We start from the raw sequence: 24,091 nt of genomic DNA on the forward strand, positions 1-24,091 counted from the left end.
CCCTCTCCCCTACACTGCTCTCTAGCAGGTCGTTCCCCAACCTATACTGGAACCTGGGGTTGTTCCTGCCCAGATGCAGGACTCTACACTTTCCCTTGTTATATTTCATCCCGTTATTCCCTGCCCAACTCTCCAGCCTGTCCAGGTCTCGCTGGATGGCAGCACAGCCTTCTGGCGTGTCAGCCACTCCTCCCAGCTTAGTGTCATCAGCAAACTTGCTGATAGTACACTCAATTCCCTCATCTAAATCATTGATGAATATATTAAATAATACCGGTCCCAGTACTGACCCTTGAGGCACTCCACTAGTTACAGGCCTCCAACTAGACTCCGCCCCATAGACTACAACTCTCTGGAATATGAACCATTGCTCATTGAGGACTAACACTTCAAGAAATGTCTAACAAAGGAGCCCAGTGATGCCGGGGGAAGAATTTAATGAAACAAGAGAAAATATGGAAAGAAAGGCAGTGGAAAATGACAACTATCAATTTAAGAGATGACTATTTAACTCCTTTGCAGCATACACAGGGAGGAGGTATTGTGGAGAGCGGCCTGCATAGAGTGCTGTACTGAGACTGTGCAGCTATCAGTAAGTGATGCTGAGGGTTTAAATGAGCAGCCATAGCACTCATGTCATAGAATCGTAGAACGGTTAGGGTTGGAAAGGACCTTAAGATTATACAGGTCCAACCCCCATGATGAGGGGATCCTTAATGTAAAGGACTAATACTGCAGCACAGGCTCTAATGCAATGTTAATCCCCTTTGCAGCACAGCATACTCGAAGCTTCCTGATGACAGACTCATGTCTGCTGTTTTGGTTTCCATTGCAGAAAAACACAAAGGAGAAGCTATGTAGCACAGAGCTTTGGCTTACCATTTGTCAACCAGAATGCAAATCCCTCTGCTGCAGAGGGACCACCTCTGCAGTAAAAAATGAATAAATATTCCTCCTGAATTCTAAGAAATTCCCCTGAAATGAAACAGAGGGTTCCCAGAACTTCAGAAGCCACTGCCTCTCCAGGATTGAGACACTAAGGAAAAGACAAGTTTCAGTCCCTTTCAAATACAGAATATGAACGTCACGGATGCAACAAGCAACAGTTTATTTGTAGAAAAATCCTTTAAAATTTTACTACATTGTAAGATTAAGGAAAAAATAGTATTAATGTATGTACATACAATATATATAAACAAACACACATCGCACCATTAAATTACATGCTTTTCAAAACAGAAAATGGTTCATATTCCCTCCTATCAATTTTAAAGTTATCACTGCAAGAAACCTTGCTTCCTTTTTGTTTTTATCCCCATCGAAGTTTTCAAGTACAGGAAGTAAAGTAATGCAGGATCTAATAGTAGAAAACCTTTGTTATACACAAACGACTGACAGTTCTACAATATTTTTCCGCAGTAACCAACACTTGTGTTTTTCGAATTCTATAATGAAAAGCTAACTTTTACCTGAGGTGCACGGAAATAATGAAGCATGGTAATTGGCAAGTTTAAGAGATTTTCACATTATGATCCCACTGTAATTGAAGTTGATTAGGTATCACATGTCTATACCCATAGTACTGGTACAAGAATGCTCTGTGTGAGTTATCACCAATGTCTTAGAAGTGCAGAAAAAAATCAAAAGGCAAGCACCACTCGCAATGATAAGCATGCAGACGATTTAAGTGAAACAGAGGTAGCATGTTCTTGTAACTCCAGCAGGGTCATTCAAATCAACTGCACCCTCCCTTCTGCAAAAGGCACTCACTTTATCAGCTAAAAACAATAAGATGGTTTGAAATTCAGTCAGATTGACCACAAATGGTGGATTTCTTTTCTCTCCTTACAAATATAAGAAAATGTTAAGCAGAGGATGTGATGGAAATTTTTTTAAAAAAAGGGTGTGTATAAGACATATACATTTCAGGTAATATGTGCTATTCCTCTCCCCTTGCGTGTTATGGGGAGACTCAAAGTATTTTATAAAAACTTTCCAGTTAAGATGGCAGTATTAAGCAGCACATTATGTATAAAGAATAACTCTGAAACACCAGAAGTACACCAGCCTTTTTAATAGATAAAGAGCAACAATTCACAGTTAGAAGTAGAAAGTTTATGCACAAAAGGTGGTGCTAGAGAAGGATAATGATCCTTTGATGTAAGAGCTCATAAACTAAAATGCACAGAACCTTTTGTACTGTATCTCTTATCCTTTCTGCAGTTTGAAAGTATGTCCATGCAAAACACCTGCTTTTACCGTGACACTACAGAGCTAATTGAGTTATAAGAAGTGCCACTGTTGCAACTAGAAGCATAAGCTTCTGGACCATTAGCATCTAAATTTATTTTGAATACAGAAGATGCCTTCAGTAAAAAATCTGCTGCATCTCTGCGACCTAATTCCCTCAGCTTAGACATTAGGATACCTACAGTGCTCTCGGGAGCATTACTCCACTCCTGCAGGAGAGCATGGACTGGGCTCGAGATAAAGTCATTTTGTGTTCCATTATTTGTATTGTACTTTGCAACAAGATCAGGGAGGCCTAGGTTCATGGCCAGAAGGCACCAATCTTTCCCCATAGGATCAGGTGGATCCAAAAGTCGACTTAGTTTTCTCCTGGTAAGTAGATTTAGATCAGAAACATGAATATCCATTCCTAGGCTTCCCTGGGAGTACACATCAAGACACCCAAAACACAGTATACTGCTAAAGCTCTCTTTATATCCCCCCATAGTGTTAGTTAGTGATGTCTCTTTTTGACTCTGTGCACGGAAAAAGTCTCTAGGCTGGTAGACCATTACTGGTTCATGATGTTCCCTCAGCTGCTGAGGACTAAGGTAGTATTTCCCAGTCAGAAGGCCTGGTAAAGTTGTGGCCATTAAATTATCAATGGTGCTGCATACAGAATCCAGAAGTAAACAGCACTTGATCTTCTCTGTTTCCAGTCCTCTAACTTGAACCTCTATACCCTGACCATGGTTGACCAGCAGCACTAAAAGCTCAGCTCCACGATTCATAATCTTTGATCCATTTACCCATAGACGTATATCTGCATCTCCCTCTGTGCTTTGCTGATGAACCCACCTGCAGAGATTCACCTGAACTTTATGAAAAATTCCACAAGGAAATGGGGTAAGATGTTCCACAGGAACGATTCTAACACCACCATAAATCAGCACCTCATCCTCCTCATCTGTCCAAGACCTGTGGAGATTGTCAGTCTTTATGAGAGCAGGAATATCCACCATTGCTCCACTGCTAAGGTCCCTTGCACAAATATCCATTGCATCCAAAATCTGTATCAGTTCTTCCACATCACTATCTGTCACCAGACGCTGGATATCCTCTAGAGTGTACCGACCTCTATAGTGATGGAGAGCTTTTGGGTTCTCCACTGACAGGATTTTTCCAAGGACATTTGAACAGAGCCAGCGAGGATCCAGAAGCACAACATCTTGGACAGTTTCACTCTGCATAATGTTAATCTGTTCATAAATATAAAAGTTATTATTTATGTCTTGTGAAGTACATGATACCCCATGTTCTTTCCTCCCTAACTTGCTGACCAATCATTTTGTTAACACTGCTGACAAGAGAAAAACAGTGCATTTTATTTTCTTACAAGTATTCAGAACAAAGAGCAGGTCTTGTTCTTGATTTTCACTAGTAATGACGCCTTTAGAATCCAACAGCTGTACAGCCTAGCCATGCCCTGCAAGCTGTTTATGCAAAGGTGTTATGCGTTGATTCAATTTCTAATGGACATACAAATTTCTCATATGCAGTTAACACATTAGGCACTGCTTCATTAAAGATGAAATCATACTTACACTTTCTGGGTATTTTACTTTCTTACAACTACAGAATAAACTGCAATTCTTCCTGTTTCAAGGAAATGCTGTTGAATGAAATAGGAGCCACAGGACAATAATGATAACAAAAAAGCATTATTAACCAGTCTACGTTTTATGATGTCTTAAAAAGGGAGGAGGAAAAAAACCTACAAGCTACAAGACACACTACAGCTACAAACTTCCAAACTATAGACATCTGCTTCAATCTCATTAATCAATATTCTACCAGAGCAGCACCTTGCTAATAAAGAGTTGCAATTTAGATAAAAACACTTACCTCTCCTGTGCTGTGCAACTGCTGTGCAATATGCCGTAGGTCATCTTCACTTGCTAGGGGATTAAGGTGTTCCTCTACATCGTATACAAACTGCTGCAACGACATCAGCTGGTTGGGTCCATTCATTTTTCTCCATGAAGGCAGTGTGGAGATTATTTTTTCACACAGATGAGTCATAGGTGGGCAACTCTTATGAAAGCACAGAAAACATGTTTGTAATTCTACTGTGCAGAGAATGACAGTACTGTTGTTGTGGGTTTTTTTTGTTGGTTTTGGGTTTATTTTTAATGGAGGTTACAAAGTCTAATATATTCATGGCGTATATTCATGTCTAAAGACTTCCTCCTGTGATGGACCCTTACTCTCCCATTTGCTTGCCATAAGATCTACATTTTCTTAATAAAGTGTTTTTCGATTAAATTAAAACAAGATTTTTTAAACATGATTACAAAGAGAATCCTGACATGTGAAACAAAGCTTGGTTTATATAGTCCTGCCTTGTCAAATGTCAAATGACCAACTTCATGGTCTAGAAGATAATCTTTATTTCAGAAATTGTCAACATTATCTGTACGGGGCCAATGTACTTCAACAGGGGAGACAGCAGGGTACCAGATAAGAAGATGTTACTTTTATTTATTGATTCGCTTGGACCTCACTGTTGCCTTGCACTCTCAAGCCACAGCATGCACATCTTCTGCAGCAAAGCCCTCCAGATTTCAAGCTATCGAGCGTGGCTATGATAAAGTTTTGGCAGAGAAGAAAAGCTTATTAAATCAAGAGACCACTGGGAATGTAAAATAGACTGAATTTGGTATGAACCCAAACACTTCCTACAGAATGAACTAATACATTCACTTTTCATTCATTTAAAAAAAATCCCAGCCTATCAGAAGTGCCTACAGAAAGTCTTAGTGTGTCACACAAGTATGGTATGAAGAAATTTAAAACCATACAGCACAGGCTGCATATCGACTTGACTTGGTCACTGTTGTTATGGATTCCTGTGATATCACCAGAAATTCTGTGGATTCCTAGTAATAACATCAAGTCATGGCTATTTTACCTACAGTCTCATTTACATATACTTAGCCACATCTATACACCTCCAAGCACACATTTTTCAGTAAAAAAGTAAAAAGTTAATTAATAGTCAGTTCACACATCTATATTGGGAATTATCTTTCTAACAGAATCAATGTCACTGTCAATTAAAACCATGAAACTATACCTTTGAACTGAAAATCTTGAATTGTTTCCTTTTAAAAGAGATCATTTTGATGACCTAATAAAACACCTATAATTTCGAAAATGCTGACTGAATCTTTGCTGTCAGGAGTTTCTTTATCACCATGTTTGTCATGCAAGCTGCTAAAAAATTTGAACAGCACTCACTGAAGTTACATAATGTAAGTACTACATTTACAGTAAATTATTGCAGAGGATTCTTGCATTTTGGCTGGTCCAACACAGACCATTAGAAACTACTTACAGAAATTATCTGGCTTCTTATTTCTTGCAAGTGATTTCGGAGAAGCTTCATATCTTTAGACCCAGATGCTCCAGCATCCAACACATATAACTTTTCTGAAATTTGAAGATCATTTCCAAATCTAAAAGAGGAAAAGCAAGCAATTATTTACGTAGTCCCAAATCCAGTTTTATTTCTTAATTCAATTGTACTTCAGTCTTGAATTACAGTTATTTGTCTCCTAAAATGAAAACATTTAAGTACTGATTATGCTAAGTTATTTTATAAGCACAGAGAGTACAACTGCCAATTTTCTTGAAAATAAACAGAGATATTGAGAGAAAATTGTATTTCCAAAAAATGGAGGCTGAACATTTATTAGAAAGTAACAACTGCATCACAAGACTTGAAATTACAAACTCAAACATTTTACTAAAGGAGGGGTAGTGGAAATTAATTATTTTTAAGGTCTCTGTATTTGCTGTTTTCTTTTTTCTCACTTTGAATAGTTCAGTTGTCATTGCTACTGACACCAGCTCTCTTCTCCAGTTCCTTTTGTTTTTTCAACAGCACATATTTGTTTTCTTAGCTCTGGACTTATCTGCATTTAAAAGTATTCCAACATCAACGATTATGCAGGTATTTCTGTTGGTTTATTTCAACTGATTAAGACACTGCCCTGCCACTATTGCACTGGGATTCCCACATCTATTTCTTGCACAGTCCAGACAAGTATCTATGCCTGCAGGTATGGATGGTTGCTCATATCATGTGTTACCCGCTTACGTGCTCACTGTGAACATAAATTATTGTCAGTTTATACAACAGTATGTCGATGACAAATTTCCCTTTTCCATCTCCAACCAGCATGCTCTCCAAACATTTGCTGAAGAAGGCTAGAAGTTTCCCTAACTTCTAGGTAACTCTTGGATAACCTTGTCACCTGTGTGACTCCACAATACCCAGCTTTTCACAAACTGTGCAGGGAGTACCTCCAGGTTTAAGTTTTTTCCTGCCCATCCTAAATCGATTCAGAGCAAAAGGTGGCTTTCCTGTAAAGCTTCCTCTTTTGCACCCAGAGTCTGTAGCTGAGAACTGCCCACTTTTCTGAGACTGGTGCAAAACCTGAGTACCAAGTGTTAGGCAGATGTCTGATATGAATCTTCGGATGAATCCCAGTGTTTACAGGGTGAGACTTCCTAAGCCTCAACTGATTTTTGCATCACTTAGCTCGTTTTAGGTCACTTCAGGCAGCTTGCTCACTGTATTAATGGTAAGTGACTAAATATTTGCACAGTATAAACTTCCTGAACATACTCAAAACATCAAATCATAAAGCTTAAGCCACATAAAAATATTTTACATATTCCTATCCATTTATTATTTTTTTTCTTTCCACTTGGCATGTTTAAGTGCTGTGTATAACACACTCCCCACTCACCTGTTCCTTACTTCTTTCAACAATGACATATCTTTGTCATACCAAAACTCTCCCCCAGCAGGCCGAGGAAGATTCACTATGTCAGCATGTGTGGCAACCAGAACAACACGCAGCGGACTTTTCAGCTTTCCACCGAATGCTGGAAGAGAAACAAGAGCACTCCCTCACTATTAGACATGCCTATGGAGATGGCTGCCTTACTAAGCCAGGAAAGTAGCAATACATTTTACATTCTTCATACCATTCATTTTTGCAGTGGATTTACCAGCTCTAAGCACAACCACAATGTGGGTACACCACTGATGCTTTGTGGTTTTTATTTGCCTATAAGATTATCTAGGTAGACTGCTTGAATATCATCAGATACATTGACACTACATGACTTTATTGTTTTAACAAAAACATTAATAACACTAATGACATCTATTAACACTTTGACAGTGTGAGGAAAAGAAGTAAAAATAACAGCTTCTTCAAAGGGTTTCTCTCAATCTTTGGATGATGCTTAATACTACAGGTACACATTAGAGGACTGTAAGTAGAACACAGAAGGTCTACAACATTCATACATTAGCATGAATGCTATTTTGCAGTACTTACACAAACAATGACCTCTCACTTAGGTGAGAGTTAAGTAGGAAAGCCTGTCAGAAACCATGAAAAAGAATAAGAAAGAAAGAAAGAAACAAATGACATGAATGAGGTGACAGGATGGAACACAAGAGTTTTCAATCTTTTCTCAAACTATCTTGCAGAAAAGAGGAGACATTGTTAAACTATTTTTTAAAAAATGACAGTACATCCAATTCTGCTGTTTTAATCTGAAAAAACATTCAATGGGAGAATATGCTTACATCACTAATCAGTTTTCATCAGCCAAGGGCTACAGAATCTTGATTAATTCATGAACAGTCACGTTTTCCCAAATCTTTGCATAGTACTTCCACGGTTAAGTATTTTGTACTAGTATATATTTTTTTGGCAGCTGAATGAAGTAATTCCAAAAGTATAAGTTTTCTGCTAACATCAGTTACTACAGATTACTTACAAAGAACTTGTACAAAAACGCATGGGTACCCAAACTGAGCCCACCATTATAAACACTGATTTAAGCAAAGTATTTAAATAATGCTGATAATCAGCTCAGCAGGAAGAGACAATTAAATTCTAACACAGTCAAACCAAGAACTGCTTCCTCACTATAGACTGAGGAGCTGTTAATAGCTTTCCACAATTGCAAACTCACTGCTTTTTTCAGCTTTGATTTTTTTTTGCATATTTCTGAGCTTTTACTTCCAGAAGTAATTTCATGTTGGGTAGATCCAAATGCTCATATTGTTAACCTCTGTGACTACTGTAACTTGATCTAAAATGCAAAATGCACATGCCTGAACTGAAAACTGAAGGTCTTCCTGGGCTCATCCTTATCATTATTTGTCTGAGACAATGCACACAGAATTGAGCAGAACACAAAAAAGAGAGAAATACTCTTTGCACTACATAAATACTTAATATGCTTGTCTGTTGAGTCCCTAGCAGCATTATACGTGCTTGTGAGTGCTGAGTTAGATCCACTGGCTGGAATAATATTTTGATTCATAGAACCAAGACACATGCCAGACCTTGGTTCATCCCTGAAGCTGCAACAATCTGCAGATCAATGCTCAGCTAAAAGCACAAAAAATTTATATGGTGTATACATACCCAGACTTACAGACCTTTTAAGGATTAAAAAAATAAATCTGTTTGCCTGCCAAGTAACTGTTAGAAAGCTTATATATAAAACAAATAAACTTACTCAAAACCTGTGCAAAGTCTGAGAATATACAAAGTCAAATTTACAAGAAATAGCAATTTCTGTACACCCTGATACACCAAAAGGTTAACATATTTGAAGTCCCAAGACAACTCTAGTTAAACATGTTAAAGTTGCATTTATTGAGAGATAATGCCACGTCACTATTTTCTGTCCTGTTCTCACTGACAAGACTAACTTATGCTGGAAATGCTGTTAATTTGGGCTAGATTTAAGTGGAATTTAAGCAATACATCTAAAACTGGTTTTAAATTGTTCCAACCCTCTGAAACACTTTTCCACACAGCTTATTTAACATAAAACTTCATGTGCCATTTACAGATGTAAATCCCAGTGCCGCAGGAGGCTGCACCACACTTCATGATCACTTCTAGTTGGATTAAGTGGTGTGTACAACTCTTCAGGCTTGTTCCACAGATAATTCCCTTTCTCTAAGAAATCTTGTGTGAAGTTTGTTTGAATACATGGGGATGACATAACAGTGCTCAACACAGATGATGTACAAAGTTGCAGAGAAAGACAAGAAGCTTTATTCTACAGTTCCGTATTATTTAATTAACAGGCAGAAGAGCATACCTATTGGCTCCTCAACTGGGACTAACGATTTCAGTAAACTGAGCCAAAAGGTCACTTGGTTTAACTGGATTTCGTAAGGCTCCTCGAGACTAAAAAGCACTATGTGAATTGCTGTGGCATCATTTGCAGCAAAATAATCATAACAGCAGAAGTACACAGGATTCCCAGAAAACTCCCAGATGCTGAAATCACCAACTCCTGAAAACAGACAAACAGATGAAAAGATCACACTTTATCAGTAAGCACAAAGCATCTTTCAGCCATGGAAAGACAAACAAAAGAGTTAATCTGATTTAAACTTTCACAAAGATAAACCCTATGAAACCCATATGAGAATGACAACTGCAGATGCAATCATCATGAACAAGGGGAAGAGGTTTCAGTCAGTTTCAGAGGCTGAGAAGTTCGGTGCTCACAATCTGTTCCTCTCTCACATTCATTTCTCTCAGACAGTCAGCTGGATGCCACATGGAAACACCTGTGCGTTAACCGTATGCACCCTCACACATTAAATTTGCCTTTGCCTTGTAATTCACTTGCAAAACAAGAGTTACAGCTTCGCTTCTTTTCCTGCTCACCCCCAAAATCTAGGCATTTAAATTAGTTCTTCTTAACATGTCACTGCTGCTATTAAAACGAGCTGAGGGACAAAAAGAAGCCTTCTGCTTTACAGAATTGCAGTAATATTCACATCTCATTATTAACTCAGGATTTAAGAATCACCATGTTAAGAATCCCAACAGATCCATGCTTCTTGTTGCCATCCTTTAGCTTCAGGTGAGAAAAGTATTAGTGTGTTGCAGTATATAGTACTTCCCAGATACACCATCTGATTAGGGGTAAGTCTGCTGCACTTGTACTACCTCTATTTAAATAAAATGCTGATTAAGATGAACCTTAAACTTCTAGAAGCTAGAAACCTCAAACCTGCTGTTAAGAGTACAGCTATTCAGAGTTCACCCATGTGTATTCATTTTATATCAAGACAGCACAGAGAAAGAAAAGAAACCCTTTCTGACAGTCTGTTGCACAATTGTTTCACTACAGAACTTGACTCGATTTCAAAGACAGAGGAAATTAGCCTGGACAAAGAACAAGCTTTAGCTGCATGGCAAATTTTTCAGCATCTAGGATGAACATTTTGTCACTTCGTGTGTTAGTGTGTATATACTGCATTCATAAATAGTTTTCACCCTCCAAGACAAAAATCTTGATTAATCCTAAATCAGAATCAAAATTGCAGCTGTTAAGGCATTCAGAACATTTTCACTATGAAGAAGAGATCCTACTGGGAGAGATCTTACCCCTATATAATAATTAGTATGGCTGGTGGTGTATATGAGCACTTTGTATGGTCTTCACAGTCAAAGCCATATATGTAGTTATGACAACTTCTCTGACTGACCTCTTACTGCTAACATGTGTATCTTTTCCTTTTAAAAGAACAATGGAATCAGAAGCTCCACTCACCATGTTTGGTGGGCTCCAGGGCTCACCAAACATGCTCTAGCCCTGTTACGGGGTAAGAATGGTAGGTCATTCATACAGCTGGGAACTATCATATCGAGGACACTTGGGTCTATAGGACCAGATTAAATCCAATAAGGATATGGCACAAATGACATACAGTTTTGGTGAAGGAGCCTTGTTTGCTAACCCACTCTTATTATACTAAGTCTTTCCTTCCTCCCTTCCTCCTGCCCCACTTACCTTAAAAACATTTCTGTGTGACACTATAAGCACCTGACACAAGTGATTAGTATGTATATTACAGGTATAGAACTTTATGCAGATTTACCTTCTGCTTAAACAAACCAAATCCCACCACTGTTGAGTTTTCAACCACAGTCTCTACAGTATCGTCAGATTTTTTTTTCTTCTCAGTTTTATTTTAAAAAACAAGCAACATGGCATTAACTGTCCCACATCATTAAGGCACACGATCCCACGGCTTTGCTTACCATGCAAATAGGCATTCTGAATATCAATGGCCTTGGTGGACTGGTCATCAGCAGGTAAGTGAGAGTGATGAGCAGGTGAAACGAAAGCTTCTAATACTCCTTTGGTTAGGCCCGGCTCAAACATCATACTACGGCTTCTCACACTCACATTCTCACAACCAGGATAAAGATTTGTAATACTTACTGAAACTAGGTCAGGGAAAGGAAAATGAGATTACAAAACATGTGAAAATCACAATCAGATCAATTCAAAATTAAGTATGCAAGCATAAAAGCTGATTAAACAAACAAACTGCTCTTCAAAGAAAGCAGATGACTACCAAGCTGTGAGAATACCAAACTACATCCTTCTTTGACTGAAAAGGACAACATTAGAATGATCCCATATAGCACTTATTGCCCTTTAGCATGTATACTGCTGGGGAGGAAGCACAGAAGAAAAACTCAAAACCTGAAGATTTGTGAGTGAAAAGTTTCAATAGTTAAAATTCTTCTATGTTGCAAAGATAAGCTGTTTTTTTTTAGCTAAGTGCTGCAATTTCCCAGTATGGTCTATTTTTATTGGAATATCACTACCTATTCATATTGTTGATTCCCGTAAGTAAGGATAAAAATGTCACTATGTAACAACACCTTTCTGGGGAGATGGGGGAGAAAAGCAGGCCCTTAACCAAAATTATTTTACTAGTAAGCAATTTGTTCAGTTCTTGCCTAATTCTGATTCCGTTAAGAGAAATGAAAGGGCTTTGTAATTGACTGGCACCATCTAGTGGAGAAAGTAGTTTCCTCTCCTTTACTAGACATTGCATTTAATACTGGGTTTTAACATAGAAAGCACCTGTCAGCTGTAAAACTGTATTTTAATGTTTGATCTACTGTATTATTGGTATCTTTAGGCTCTTGTAAATAAATACGTGGTGAGGCCACACATTTATTTTTGCAGAATATAAACAAACCTAAGCACATGGAACCACAGAATCAACTAGGTTGGAAAATACCTTTAAAGGTCATCAAGTCGAACCATTATCCCAGGACTGCCAAGACCACCACTAAACATGATCAAGTATAGATCAAATTGTGCTGGTTTTAATGTTTATCTGATTATGTCACTCAACCCATAACGTTATTTATATGTTATATAAGGAATTTCATTCAAAGGAACAGATGCTGAAACAAGCAAAAACCAAACAGGAAAATAATGCCACAGTAGCTTTGTTTGCATAGAATTGCACAAGTTTCAAGTGTGCATAGCACTACACAACTTTTTGGTTTATATTTAGGTAAGCTGTTTTCAAGTGCACACTTTGAATTCACCGTTATTTCTATAATGATTTGCCAATATGACTAGTAGTGTGGTCTAGATTTTATGATGGTGTGAGTACATAACACCTATCCTCTGCTTCTGATACCAACCAACATTGAAAAAAATCTGTCTTAAGTCAAAACCTTCCTGAACTGCCTCCAGGTACTGATAGAAACTTCCAGGGACTGATATTCTTTGAGTGGCTTATCTCCTCTCGTATGACACAGTAAATTAAGATAAATAAATCAAGAACTTCTGTTGATTCCTTTAATCAGTTCTTTTTTCTGTCATCACAGATGTGAGCCTCTTATGTTAAGTAAACTGCAAATGCAATAACAATCTCTGTGCCAGCCATCTTGTCTTAAGCCACTCTGAGTACTTTTTAGCTTCCCCAGGTGACTAGAGAGAAAGCAGAGACAAAATCTACTACTAGCACTGTCCTAACGTTACTTAAAAATGATGAATAAAACCTAAACCTGCAAGTATTATCCAAAAGTTTTTAAAGAAAAAGGCAACCCTCGACCCCATCTAAAACTTACTTAGTTAAGACTGTTTCTAAATATCAATTCAAATTTGTTTCTCCACGTGCTTGCTTAGCTTGTATATTGTGCAGTCTCTCAGGACTAGAAAAGGCACCTGGACAAATAGTTTGCTACTCTCTCCAGAGTACTTTCACCACAGCTGTAGATTCCTCCAAAGTCAGGCACATGCTGAAGTATAAACCTAGCTAGCTCCTCCACGTTCTGCAGCTCTTCCAGCTTCACACGTGGGCAAAGTTTTCCCAATTATTAGCACACATTTATTTCAGTTTAGAAAACCTCTATTTCTACCTTGTTTGGAGAGAATTTTAGACATCTCTAACTGGGCTAATGCGCTCCTGTACCTTACAGAACAGCACTCCAAGGCATCAGAGGCAGTCTGAATGCTCTGTTATTACTGAAGATCACAAAAAGATGCAGCAACTGTTTCAATTCTGCGCAGAGTTTATTGGAGCTACTCAAAAAGAAAAGACTGACAAAACCTAATCCCCAAAATCATGACGGTGACATGTGGTCAGGACACTGGCATCACAGCCTAGGGCATTTTGTGAAAAATAAATGCCAGTGTTCACAAGTCCTGTCCTCCACTCTCTTAAGTTCATGTAAGTAAACAAAACCTTAACTGCTCCTGCATCCTCCACACTGCCTGCTCCCCTTTGCTCTTACTGTAGGTACAAGCCTGTGTACAGGGAAGTCAAAACCCTCCCCAGTTTTTGCTTTGGTTTCTTAAACAATTTGTGTGTCCTGTCTTTTGCAGTGCAGCCAACAGCTCTTCCTTGGGAGCTACACAGACCAAGAGGAAATGTCTTCTTATTCAAACATTACAGCTTCAAAGCCATACCTGAGGGTTTGGATGACAAAGGAGATGGGGGAAATCTGGTCGAGTTTGTGGACGAGAGCCTAGGCCTTCGTCTTCGGAAAAAGCTTCGTATCAGGCCACATTTGAGAGACTCCACGAGGGTTGTTTTTCCAGCACCTGAGTGTCCAAACAACTTCAGTTTGATCCGGGGCTGTGGATTCTGTGTGTGTCGCAGTTGCTGGATAAAAATTCCCCGGTGAGCATCCTAAAAGTCAACATAAAGAAGAAATCAGAATGTGGCAGGGAACTTGTGCCTCTCAGTAAGTTCAAACCACAGGGTTTAGGTGACACCTTCTTGCCAGGCTGGTGTTCATCTGGAGCAGTTCCTTTATCTGCTTCACCATGCAAGTGATCAGTTACTGGCAGAAGGGCAGGAATAGGTAGACAAGGTACAGCTGACAGCTTGCTTTCAAAGCGCCACCGTGAGTCTTCATGAAAATCACACATGAGTTCAAGCTTAACATCTGTGAATAGGATCATTCTGACCTCTGACAGAGAGGGCAAAGGAAGATAACCTAGCCTCTTTCAGTACCCGTTCTCCTTACCTGTCACTCTCAACAGCATAACTGATATCCACAATCTTATATAATACACATATACACACAGCATTGCAGAATTTTGCAGGGACATCTACTACCTGAGCAGTCTGAAACTTGATGTGTGTTTCCCCTCCTCTTTACATCGACTTCTTCTGCACTTCTCATATTTGGGAGAACTCTCCTCTTCCCTCTCCCTCTCCCCCATCCAGTTCTCTGTTTACTTTCACTCCAGCTCTTTGCAAGATAAGTATGCCTTTTCCCAGACCACTCTTACCTCTCGTTTCCCCACACTTACTCTTCTTTACATGAAAAGACCTCTCGCAGACTATTAATTTTCCATTTTTCTAGCCCTCTACTGGAAGTGTACATCCTCTATACTCATCTCCCTCCCTACTCCCAAGCCTCCCTACTCAATTAACCTTTCACAGTTTGCCCTCTGTTTGCACTCATTGTCTCTTTCATAGCTGCAATCTCATCCTCCTACATAGGCCTTCTTCAAACCCAATCACATCTACAGAAGAGCTTTCAGCTTCCCCATTACTCATCTGTATCTTTTCTTTTAGTATCTGAAGGACACTCCTGCTCCTGCCAAAGATAGGAACGAACAAATCAAATCTGTCCTTTCTTTTTCCTCAGCAAGAGGTAATCAGAAATGGATAATCTTTCCCACACAAAATGAGCCTGGAAACTCAATTTAGCAAGGGGGTGCAGTGCAGGACAGCAAACTATCACGTGTCTCTCGCCACAGAAAGACGGGCTTTAAGAAAATTTGGAGATAGCAGAAAAGTGAAAAGGCAAAGGAAGTAGCTTCATCTTCCCTTCCTTCATTCCCCTATTTGGAGCTGAGACAGAGGCTCTGTTGTTCTGCGTTTGTACTGAGTTTAACACGTAGGATGAGTCATTAGATGAGCACCTACAGCTCCCCAAAATTATAAGCATGCAGCAATTAAGCTGAGAAATTTGACAGAAATAGTAGTGCATTTAATTTAGTTCCTTCCTCACCAACAGACATTTATTAAGTAGTCACAATGCAAATACTGAACCCCTTATGGCTAATACTGAATCCTCTCTAAAAACCGCTAGGTAACACTAAAGACAGTAGGTTCTTCACATGTGCTATTAGAAACTAACCCCTTCACAAGCACTGAAAAGATAACAAGTGTCAGGCACGCTCTGTACTAGATTATATTGATCATTTTGAATAATACTAGAGTATTGTTAGTGGTTTGATGTAATTCATTCATTTCGATTGACTAGATTGACTCTGTTGCAATGACTGTGCTGATGAAGTATATAAGACATGTTTCACATATATATATATATATATATATATATATATATGCAGGGCTTCGATAATTAAATGTACTCTGCTATCAAGAAGAAAGTTAACAACTACTAACATCTCTTTCAGAAGATGATTTATCTGACCTCCCTTTTGTTCCAGGCCAACTTGTATTAATTTCATATCTAGATCTTGACTAAACCACAATTTTATTTATCTGCCTGCAGACACCAGCAAGGGTTCGGTGTGGGGATACAACTGTGCAAAAACCAGATCCTGTTACCACAAACATTTACAAAAGCTATCACTGCAAAGGAAGCCTGAACTTCGGCACTTTCTTCCATCTTCACTGATATACTTTACAATTGTAGCAAGTATAGTTTTACTGGCAGGACTAAAGGATAAGACTCTACTTCCACCTTGGCAATGCCTGGCATGCACAATCTTCTATTGCTACTCTGCAATGTTCATTTATTTCAGTTTTCCCCAGGCCCATCATCATATTTAAAACAGGGTTCTTTTAACTGGTCTGGCTTTTGTCTGTAATGTCCAGGAAAGTGGTCCCTGAACCTTCACATTCTGTATGATGCTGCCTGTCCAAAATAATCAATGCACTATCAGATGTGTCAGACCTACTGCCTTACAAGCCTCGCTTCCTGGGAAGACGAGCTTTCTGTTCTAGTTGTCATTCTAAAATTCCAGAATTAAAAGAAGACATTGAAAACTTACGCAACTCTTCCATATGGTATTAGTTTCCAGAAGAGGCACAACCCCCTCATACTTCATAACCCTGATCTAACTAAAATGGTGATGGGTAGGTTAAATAAGTCCTCTTGTGGGATGTGCTAATTCTCAGTAGTTTATTTTCCAATTTTTTCTAACACCTTAGCTGTTTTGCAGGCAATGTCAGAGACAGGATATGATAGATTAGTGGTGCAGGTTAGTGTAGCCATTTTTGTTAGTATGTACATACTAGCTTTAACTGAGGGCATAATTTTGAATTAAATTAAAAACAAAATCACAAAACCCAAACAAACAAAAAAATCCTCCTCCCCGAAAGAAAGAGACACCATTCCAGTAGGGATTTTGCAACTGCTTCTTCAGAGTGGCTTTGATGAGAATCTTATCGCATGATTTTCCACGGTCAAACTTTTCTTGGTATCTTAAAAACAGGAAAACCACAGTTAAAATTCATGCATTCCCAACCTTTTTAAGTCTTGCAAGCAGACTGGCTACATGTTCATGCTGCTCTGCTCTGGCAAGATCTTCTGCTGTTTTCCCATCCTGTCAAAACACAAATATATTAGCAGCAGTTCCTTCCTTTTTTTTCTGACAATAAAAAACCCCACATGCAACTTAGCTCAGCTACTCAAGGCAGCAACAGAATTGCTGTCAGATGCAACTGCAATAGGCAGAAGGAAAAAAAAACCACAACAAAACCCACACAACAACCAATATTGATCACACCCTACCGGAATCCCCATCTTTTTTTCAGTTGTCCAAAAAAGATATGGTACAATGAAGAGCAATGGCATTTCTTTCACAAATTGGCCTCTGCATACCACTGCAATAAGATATTTTGAATTTATAACCTGCGAGTGATGCCAGTACTCCCCATCTGAGTTTCTCTTCCCATCAATTAGAAGAAGATAGCAACTTCTACACAGTGAATAGACATAGAAGTTTAAATGAATGACAGTGGCATAACAGTCACTGGAGGATTCCAGAAAGCAAGAACTTTGTAAGGGATGTTGTTTAAATTGCATCAGCAAATCTTAAAAAAGCAAAGCTACCTTCAGCATTCTTCAGGTCTTGCCATTTAATTACCCATGTTTCAGAGGTCAGCAGCTTAATATTAAATTGGCTGAAAGGAAAGTTGCTCACTACTTATACAACTACATTTATGCTACTGTATCATTTAAAATTTGGTAACAGCTAACTCACAAGCACTTTGCTTCTTTCACTCTCAGATAAAAACATTCAGTCATTAAGAAGTAATACTGGAAAACTAAGGTCTCTTTATTTGTGTTTCTACCTTTGATTTTCCTAGTTTTTCATGTGAAACCTGCGTTGTCTTAAGTAGTTCCTGAGGTTATTGTAATTATTACAGTATTATTACAATTACTGTATCATAGGAAATAAACACCTTTGACAATTGAGTGTCCACATACAGAAGCAATTTTCAGGTTTCCGTAAAAGTTATCATGTACTCCAGAGATAATTCAGGCAGAATAAGAACAGAACATTAGCAGGAAACAGACAAAATTGTAGTTGATGGCATGAACTGGCTAAATTTGAACCAATGCCTTACCCTTCAATTCCTTCCACAGCTGACATGTAATTGCACCTTTAGTGAAGAAACATCTGAATGTATTTCTAAAAATTTATTTTCCTTAAAGATGTATCAAAGGAAAAAAAATTCTTTATTTGTGCTCACCCTACTCTCCAAATCCTAGTTAATTCCAAGTGTCTGCTGCAAGAGAGGAAGAGCAGTCTAGTGGCTGGGCAGCTAGCCTGCCATCAGAGCTTCTTCAATATTTCTAATGCTTCCAAAGTTTCCAGTCTTGGGCACATACAGTGGAATCCAAAACTTTAAAGTAAAGGGGAAATCTTGATCCCCATGGTAACGGGATGTAGCCTCCCCCAGACGGAAGTGTGAATTTTATCTGGATCCCCAAACCATTGGCCTCCTCTTAAATCCAAAGCAGGACTGTTAGAGCCCAGCCCTGCACTCTTCCTGCTGCAGCATACGGTTGGAAATGGCTGTCAAACTCCAGCACCAAGCATGCATGCAGTGACAGATTCCTGCATTGGCATTATTTCTTTGAATCAAAGTAGGTCCCACACCTCTTGATGGTACATAACAACTGTATTGGCAAGGCTAAGATAACTTCACACCCTTGTTTGCTGTGTCTCAGTGCTCCATCGGGGTTTGCTTTGGCTTTAAGCCTGACTTTGGCTACTCAGCTGTACATCATCTGTTTAACTCAGTCACAACTATATGGGCACAAACACAAAGGAAATAATCTGGTGAGTATTTGAAAAGGAGTGTGGGTGGCAGTTGTTCATTGGAAAAATGGCAACAAGAATGGTTCAAACTGCTAACAGTCTAAGCAGATGTGTGAACAGAGCAAGCCTACCAGTAAAAGTGGGGTGGCACTGTTATGACCCAGAGATCCCTCCCCACTTTTTAATAGGTTTTTGAGCTCAAGACCAGCTGCTTGATATAGCTGTCTAATCTTGGTGCTGTGAAGGAAGAACACCTCAAAAGCAGCCCTACCAGGAGCTTTGCACTACTTTTTGCTCGGGCGTTGCTCTTACGCTGAAGCTTTTGCCCTTGGTCTTCACCTGAGCAACACCACAACTATATGTCTGTGTGGCCATGTATCCCACTGACCCACCTCCTAACTTCTGGGTTTGACCTTGAACCTGTTTCTTCTCTATGGAGTTGCCCGGTATCACTAGACCCTTGGCTGACCATGGTCACTTAGCCCAATTCCTGTCTGAAGCTGGTTGCCATCACTGCACCTGCTCTGCCTGTCTTGCTTGGATACTGCGGGAGCCAGCCCTTGTTGTGGAGGTCACTGTCCTTGCTGTGTTGTTTACTCTTGGCTTGTAGCTCACATCTGCTTACAGCGAAATGCCTTAACAAGGGCGATGCCTGACAAGCACGAGTTTTGAAGTCATGGTCATTTGACCACAGAGTAAACAAGACATGCAGAAAGGCCACTCGTGTAAGTGAAGGATACCACAGAGCGCTGGCAACAAGTACAGCAGAAAGAACTCTAGGTCAAATTCAGGCCAAAAAAGCACTTTGAGATGTTTACATTGGCAGAGGCTAGCAGTTCAGTTCACATGTCTGTTTTAAGTACAGGCTCAGATCTGGAAGCTCAGTTGAGTAAGATAACATGTAGAAAAAGCATTTGCTTCTATGACAAAGAAATTAACAGAAGAAAGTTCCCTTTTTGTCCAAAACTGTAAACAAGATGAGGCTGTGCACATTCTCTGGGTGTCCACAGCAGGATGAACTGCAGAACACAACAAGAATTAGAAAAATACATACCCAAGTAAAATATGAAACGTGTTTCAGTAAGTTATTTTCCTATTAAAGTTTTCTTGACAAGTACAGGGTATATATACACTGCAACAGCAATGTGTAAGCAAAACTGGCATCTGAAAAGGGCTTGGGTACAGGGTCAATAAAACCGTATTTCATACCTTTGCATTTCACTGCAATTGCTGACTGTCTGTTGTTGCAAATCAGACAGCTATGCCTGCAAGAGCTGGTCCTGGGTTTAACTGGCCATGTGCAAGCATCACCATTCAAAGGTTTTAAGTAATTTGACAATCTTAAACTTGGTACAATTTTAGAAACTTCTGTGAGGAGAAGCCAAGAACATGGTGCCAGGTAGGGTGTGAGCACAACACAAATTTTCTGGTGACATTCAAACATTGGAAATGATTGTCTACTTCAGGAACTTACGGCTTTTTAAGGTTACTTAACAGCATTCATGCAATCTAATTCAAATAAACTAGTCCTTAAATGGGCTTACTGCAGCCCAGTTACTTAACAGTGCTGGAAATGTTAACTCCTCAGAAACAGCATGCTGAGAGAAGAAAAGGGTCATTAATTCTACCGCGCTGACTCAGAAAAAGCTGTTACTAAGACTTTTCAGAACAGTTTAACATCTACCTGGAAAACTAACACAAAACTGAAATTCTATTAAAATCACAACACTCACTTCCTCTCTCCCTCTCCTCCTTTTCCTTTCTCTTTGCTACAACAATGCTAGAATAATGGACAGTTATGTATTCAATCTGCTTCTGCCACATTTAGTATCAGCACGATTCATTTTGTTAAGCCTTTCAAACTATCTAAAGGTAAAAAGTACTTTTATCTTGGAAGGACAGGGTGCATACAGGTAACTATACCAAAACGGCTGTCATCATGACACAAAGCAACACAGCTCAAGAATTCGCCTGTCACCTTTTTGTTTGCAAATAAAACAGATTTTTTTCTCCTTTTTCCCCCCTCCATTTCAGCCATCTCAGGAGTAATTTATTAGAAAATTTTGAAAAACATGGACTCTACTAAAATCTAATCACAACATGATTTCAATATACAGAACAATAGTTCTTTCTGAGCAGAATGCACTGGTTAGGGCAAGTAGCTATGCAAACGTATCTAATGCATTTGAAAATAAAATATGTTTAGTTTGTTCAAAACACAGGTAGTGGTGTGTATGATGCCTAAAATGTATCACATGCATATGAAGGTGTATGATGAAGGACACTTCATCCCTGCTGTGGATGTGTCAGCTAGGAGGACGTTTCTCATATTAGTGAGAATGAAAAATACCTTCAGTATTGCTAATTGGCAGCAGTGGTGCTGACTGCTCTGACACAAATGATTTGCTTTGCAAGGACAATTGCATGCTAGTTCACTCATCCATGAACCCACACATCTCCCACCATGAAAACAAAACTTTTTAATCTCCTGAAAGCAAGAAAAATATTTAATATATATACAGTACATTTGTACGGCAACTGTACGTGATGTGAAATGATGTACACCTTCATAACAGCAGCCCTGCCATTAAGCACACATTTCTGTGTGCTTACAGAAAACACAGTGCTGTAAGTAATTATTAAGTCAAGAAATTCTTAGGTATAAATGAAGTGGTAGCTATAGTGTACCTTGATCAATTTCAAAATTCACCCCTCTCTAAATTAATTTGTTTCCTACTATCATACATAAGAAAAGCAGTAAGCATAAAAGTATCTCTCAATACTTACAGAAGTTAAAGCTTCTACATTGGCCCCAGTTAGACACAGGAAACGGACAACATCAAGAATGCCATTGTTTGCTGCCAGATGTAAAGGTGTTCTTCCATACTAAAAAGGTGAATAAAGTGACATTAGTCAAAGAACTTAAATTTTATGACTAATAATCAAATTTATTTTACAATTATACATCCTGATACACAGTAAAAACTGTAAGAAAAAGTACTTTTGGTTACAGCTTAAGTACAACTACTTAAAGTTTAATTAAAAAGAAAGGCTAGAGCGACTGCTACAAAATGAGAAACAATTTTATAGCTGAATGCCCCACAACTCTAAAGGAATCCTTGATTTTTTTTGCCTGTATTTGAGAATGTGGTTTTAATTTCCAGAAATCTAATTGCATTTTGCTTAATTAAATATGAACCAGTTAAGCAACACTAAGTCCTTAACCTTTAAAACTCTGGATTTTATTTCAATCCAAGTTATTGAAGACTACGTATCTGCAGTCTTCCCCTTCCACTGAAAGGAATAAGAGGAATGAATGCAAGAAGTCAGGCTGAAGGAATTTGTGCTTTCAGTGACAGCTGAAAAGTGCTGTAAGTATTGCTTCCCAAATTTTTGCTTTTCTTTGTGATTCTCTTCACTGCCAACAAGTGCTCACGACATCCACTTCTGGTCTTCAGTGTTCGAAGCTACTGTTGTAAATATCACTACCATATATTCTCTGCGTGTAACTCCTCTTATACTACTTCATATATTTTCATGCTTTCATTACTGGTCTCCCTGTTTCAACCCTACATTCAGAAACAAACTCACAAAATAGCTTCACAAAAGGATGTTTCAAATCAAAGCTAACTTTTTGACAACTGGAAACTGAGATGCCCAGCTCCTCAAAACTCTATACCTCAAGGCAAATAGCATCTGGGATTGTATCAGAACTAGCGTGGCCAGCAAGACTAGGGAAGTAATAATCTCCCTGTACTTGGCACTGGTGAGGCTGCACCTTGAATCCTGTGCTCAGTTCTGGGCCCTTCACTACAAGAAAGACATTGAGGTGCTGGAGAGGGTCCAGAGAAGGGCAATGAAGCTAGTACAGGGTCTGGAGCACAAGTCCTGTTAGGAACGGCTGAGCGAACTGGGGTTGTTTAGTCTGGAAGTACATAAAATAGAGAAAGCTCAGAGAGGGACCTTATCGCTCTCTACAACTACGTGAAAGGAGGATGGAGCCAGGAAGTTTCTGGTCTCTTTTCCAAAGTGATAGGACAAGAGGTAATGGCTTCAGGCTGTGCCAGCGGAGATTTAGACTGGATATTAGGAAATAATTCTTCACTGACAGGGTTGTCAATCATTGGAACAGGCTGCCCAGGGAAGTGGTTGAATCACCGACTCCGGAGATATGTAAAAGATGTGTAGGTCTTAGGGACACGGCTTAGTGGTAGACTTGGCAGTTTTATGTTTATGATGATCTTAAAGGCAATTTCAAACCTAAATGATTCTGTAATATGTAAATGTGTACGATGTTTTACTGCACATAGTCTATGGAAAAAAGAAATGATGTCCTCAATTGGTATTATGTACATGTGGGACTAAGGATAAACAGTCATTAATTATATTAATGCACTCCCATTACAGGGCTCACTGCTGAAGAGGACCAGCAGAAATAAATATTCTCTATTTGATAAGACCCAAACTCACCCTTTCAAATAAAGAACACTCTAAAAATCACTCTTGTATACACAACTGTTAAAAGAGTAACAGAACACAAGCTATAAACATGATCCTACCCCCACTGAACTCAAAGACTGATTTATTTTTTCCAGACCATGCTTGCAGCCAGGCCATTGATGCCATTCTCCATTAGGAAAAGAGGTGCTAATCCAGCCTTGTGCTTAACTCACATTCCCCAAAGTGTGTTCTCAGCTGTGGATCTTGATTTAATGGCTTAGTCAGTCAGGTTTAAGCTTAGAGGCAGGACTGTGGAGCTCATTATTTTAAGTTTCTTTCACTCGGCAGCTGATGATTTTAATTATTAAAACCAAAAGCGATTGCACTGGATAGCCCTCAAGCAAAAGTCATTTAGCTGATGAATACGGAGAAGGTCAGTGCTTGGGTAATAAATGGAAGTGTTAACTGGCAAAATGTAATTACCAGCACATGTACTTTTCCAGAAACACAAAGAATCTACAACACCTGAATCAAACAAATTGCAGAAAGCAATGTGAATATTCCTATGAGTAACTTTTAAGCTTTATAGCATATATAAAGTTTAAAAAGGGCAGAGAAAGATATTCAAAACTAAGTATTGTGGCCTAAGCCCCATCAGCGGAGTCCAATGGCTGACCTTAACCTATTCAAACTAACCAAAGGAAAATTTCCTGAAACTGCT

The 24,091-nt window shown here is 38.9% G+C and overlaps 1 protein-coding gene across 3 annotated transcripts in view; it reads right to left on the bottom strand.

The window, feature by feature from the left end:
• Positions 1-2,047: 2,047 nt before the first annotated feature.
• Positions 2,048-24,091, bottom strand: part of DAPK1 (death associated protein kinase 1) — a 91,754-nt gene continuing 69,710 nt past the window's right edge. For all 3 annotated transcript variants that reach the window (XM_062640161.1, XM_062640168.1, XM_062640152.1), the window contains 9 exons: positions 21,718-21,816; positions 17,128-17,205; positions 14,083-14,305; positions 11,400-11,588; positions 9,439-9,636; positions 7,047-7,185; positions 5,627-5,747; positions 4,135-4,323; positions 2,048-3,488 (listed from right to left, as the gene is read on the bottom strand). In XM_062640161.1, coding sequence (XP_062496145.1) covers positions 2,256-3,488; positions 4,135-4,323; positions 5,627-5,747; positions 7,047-7,185; positions 9,439-9,636; positions 11,400-11,588; positions 14,083-14,305; positions 17,128-17,205; positions 21,718-21,816 — 2,469 coding nt within the window. In that variant the 3' untranslated portion in view covers positions 2,048-2,255. The remainder of the gene's footprint in view (positions 3,489-4,134; positions 4,324-5,626; positions 5,748-7,046; positions 7,186-9,438; positions 9,637-11,399; positions 11,589-14,082; positions 14,306-17,127; positions 17,206-21,717; positions 21,817-24,091) is intronic.

This window comes from Pezoporus occidentalis, unplaced genomic scaffold, assembly GCF_034315485.1.
Source record: "Pezoporus occidentalis ecotype Australia unplaced genomic scaffold, CSIRO_AGI_Poc_V1 ctg117, whole genome shotgun sequence".
In the NCBI taxonomy this organism is placed as follows: Eukaryota; Metazoa; Chordata; class Aves; order Psittaciformes; family Psittacidae; genus Pezoporus; species Pezoporus occidentalis.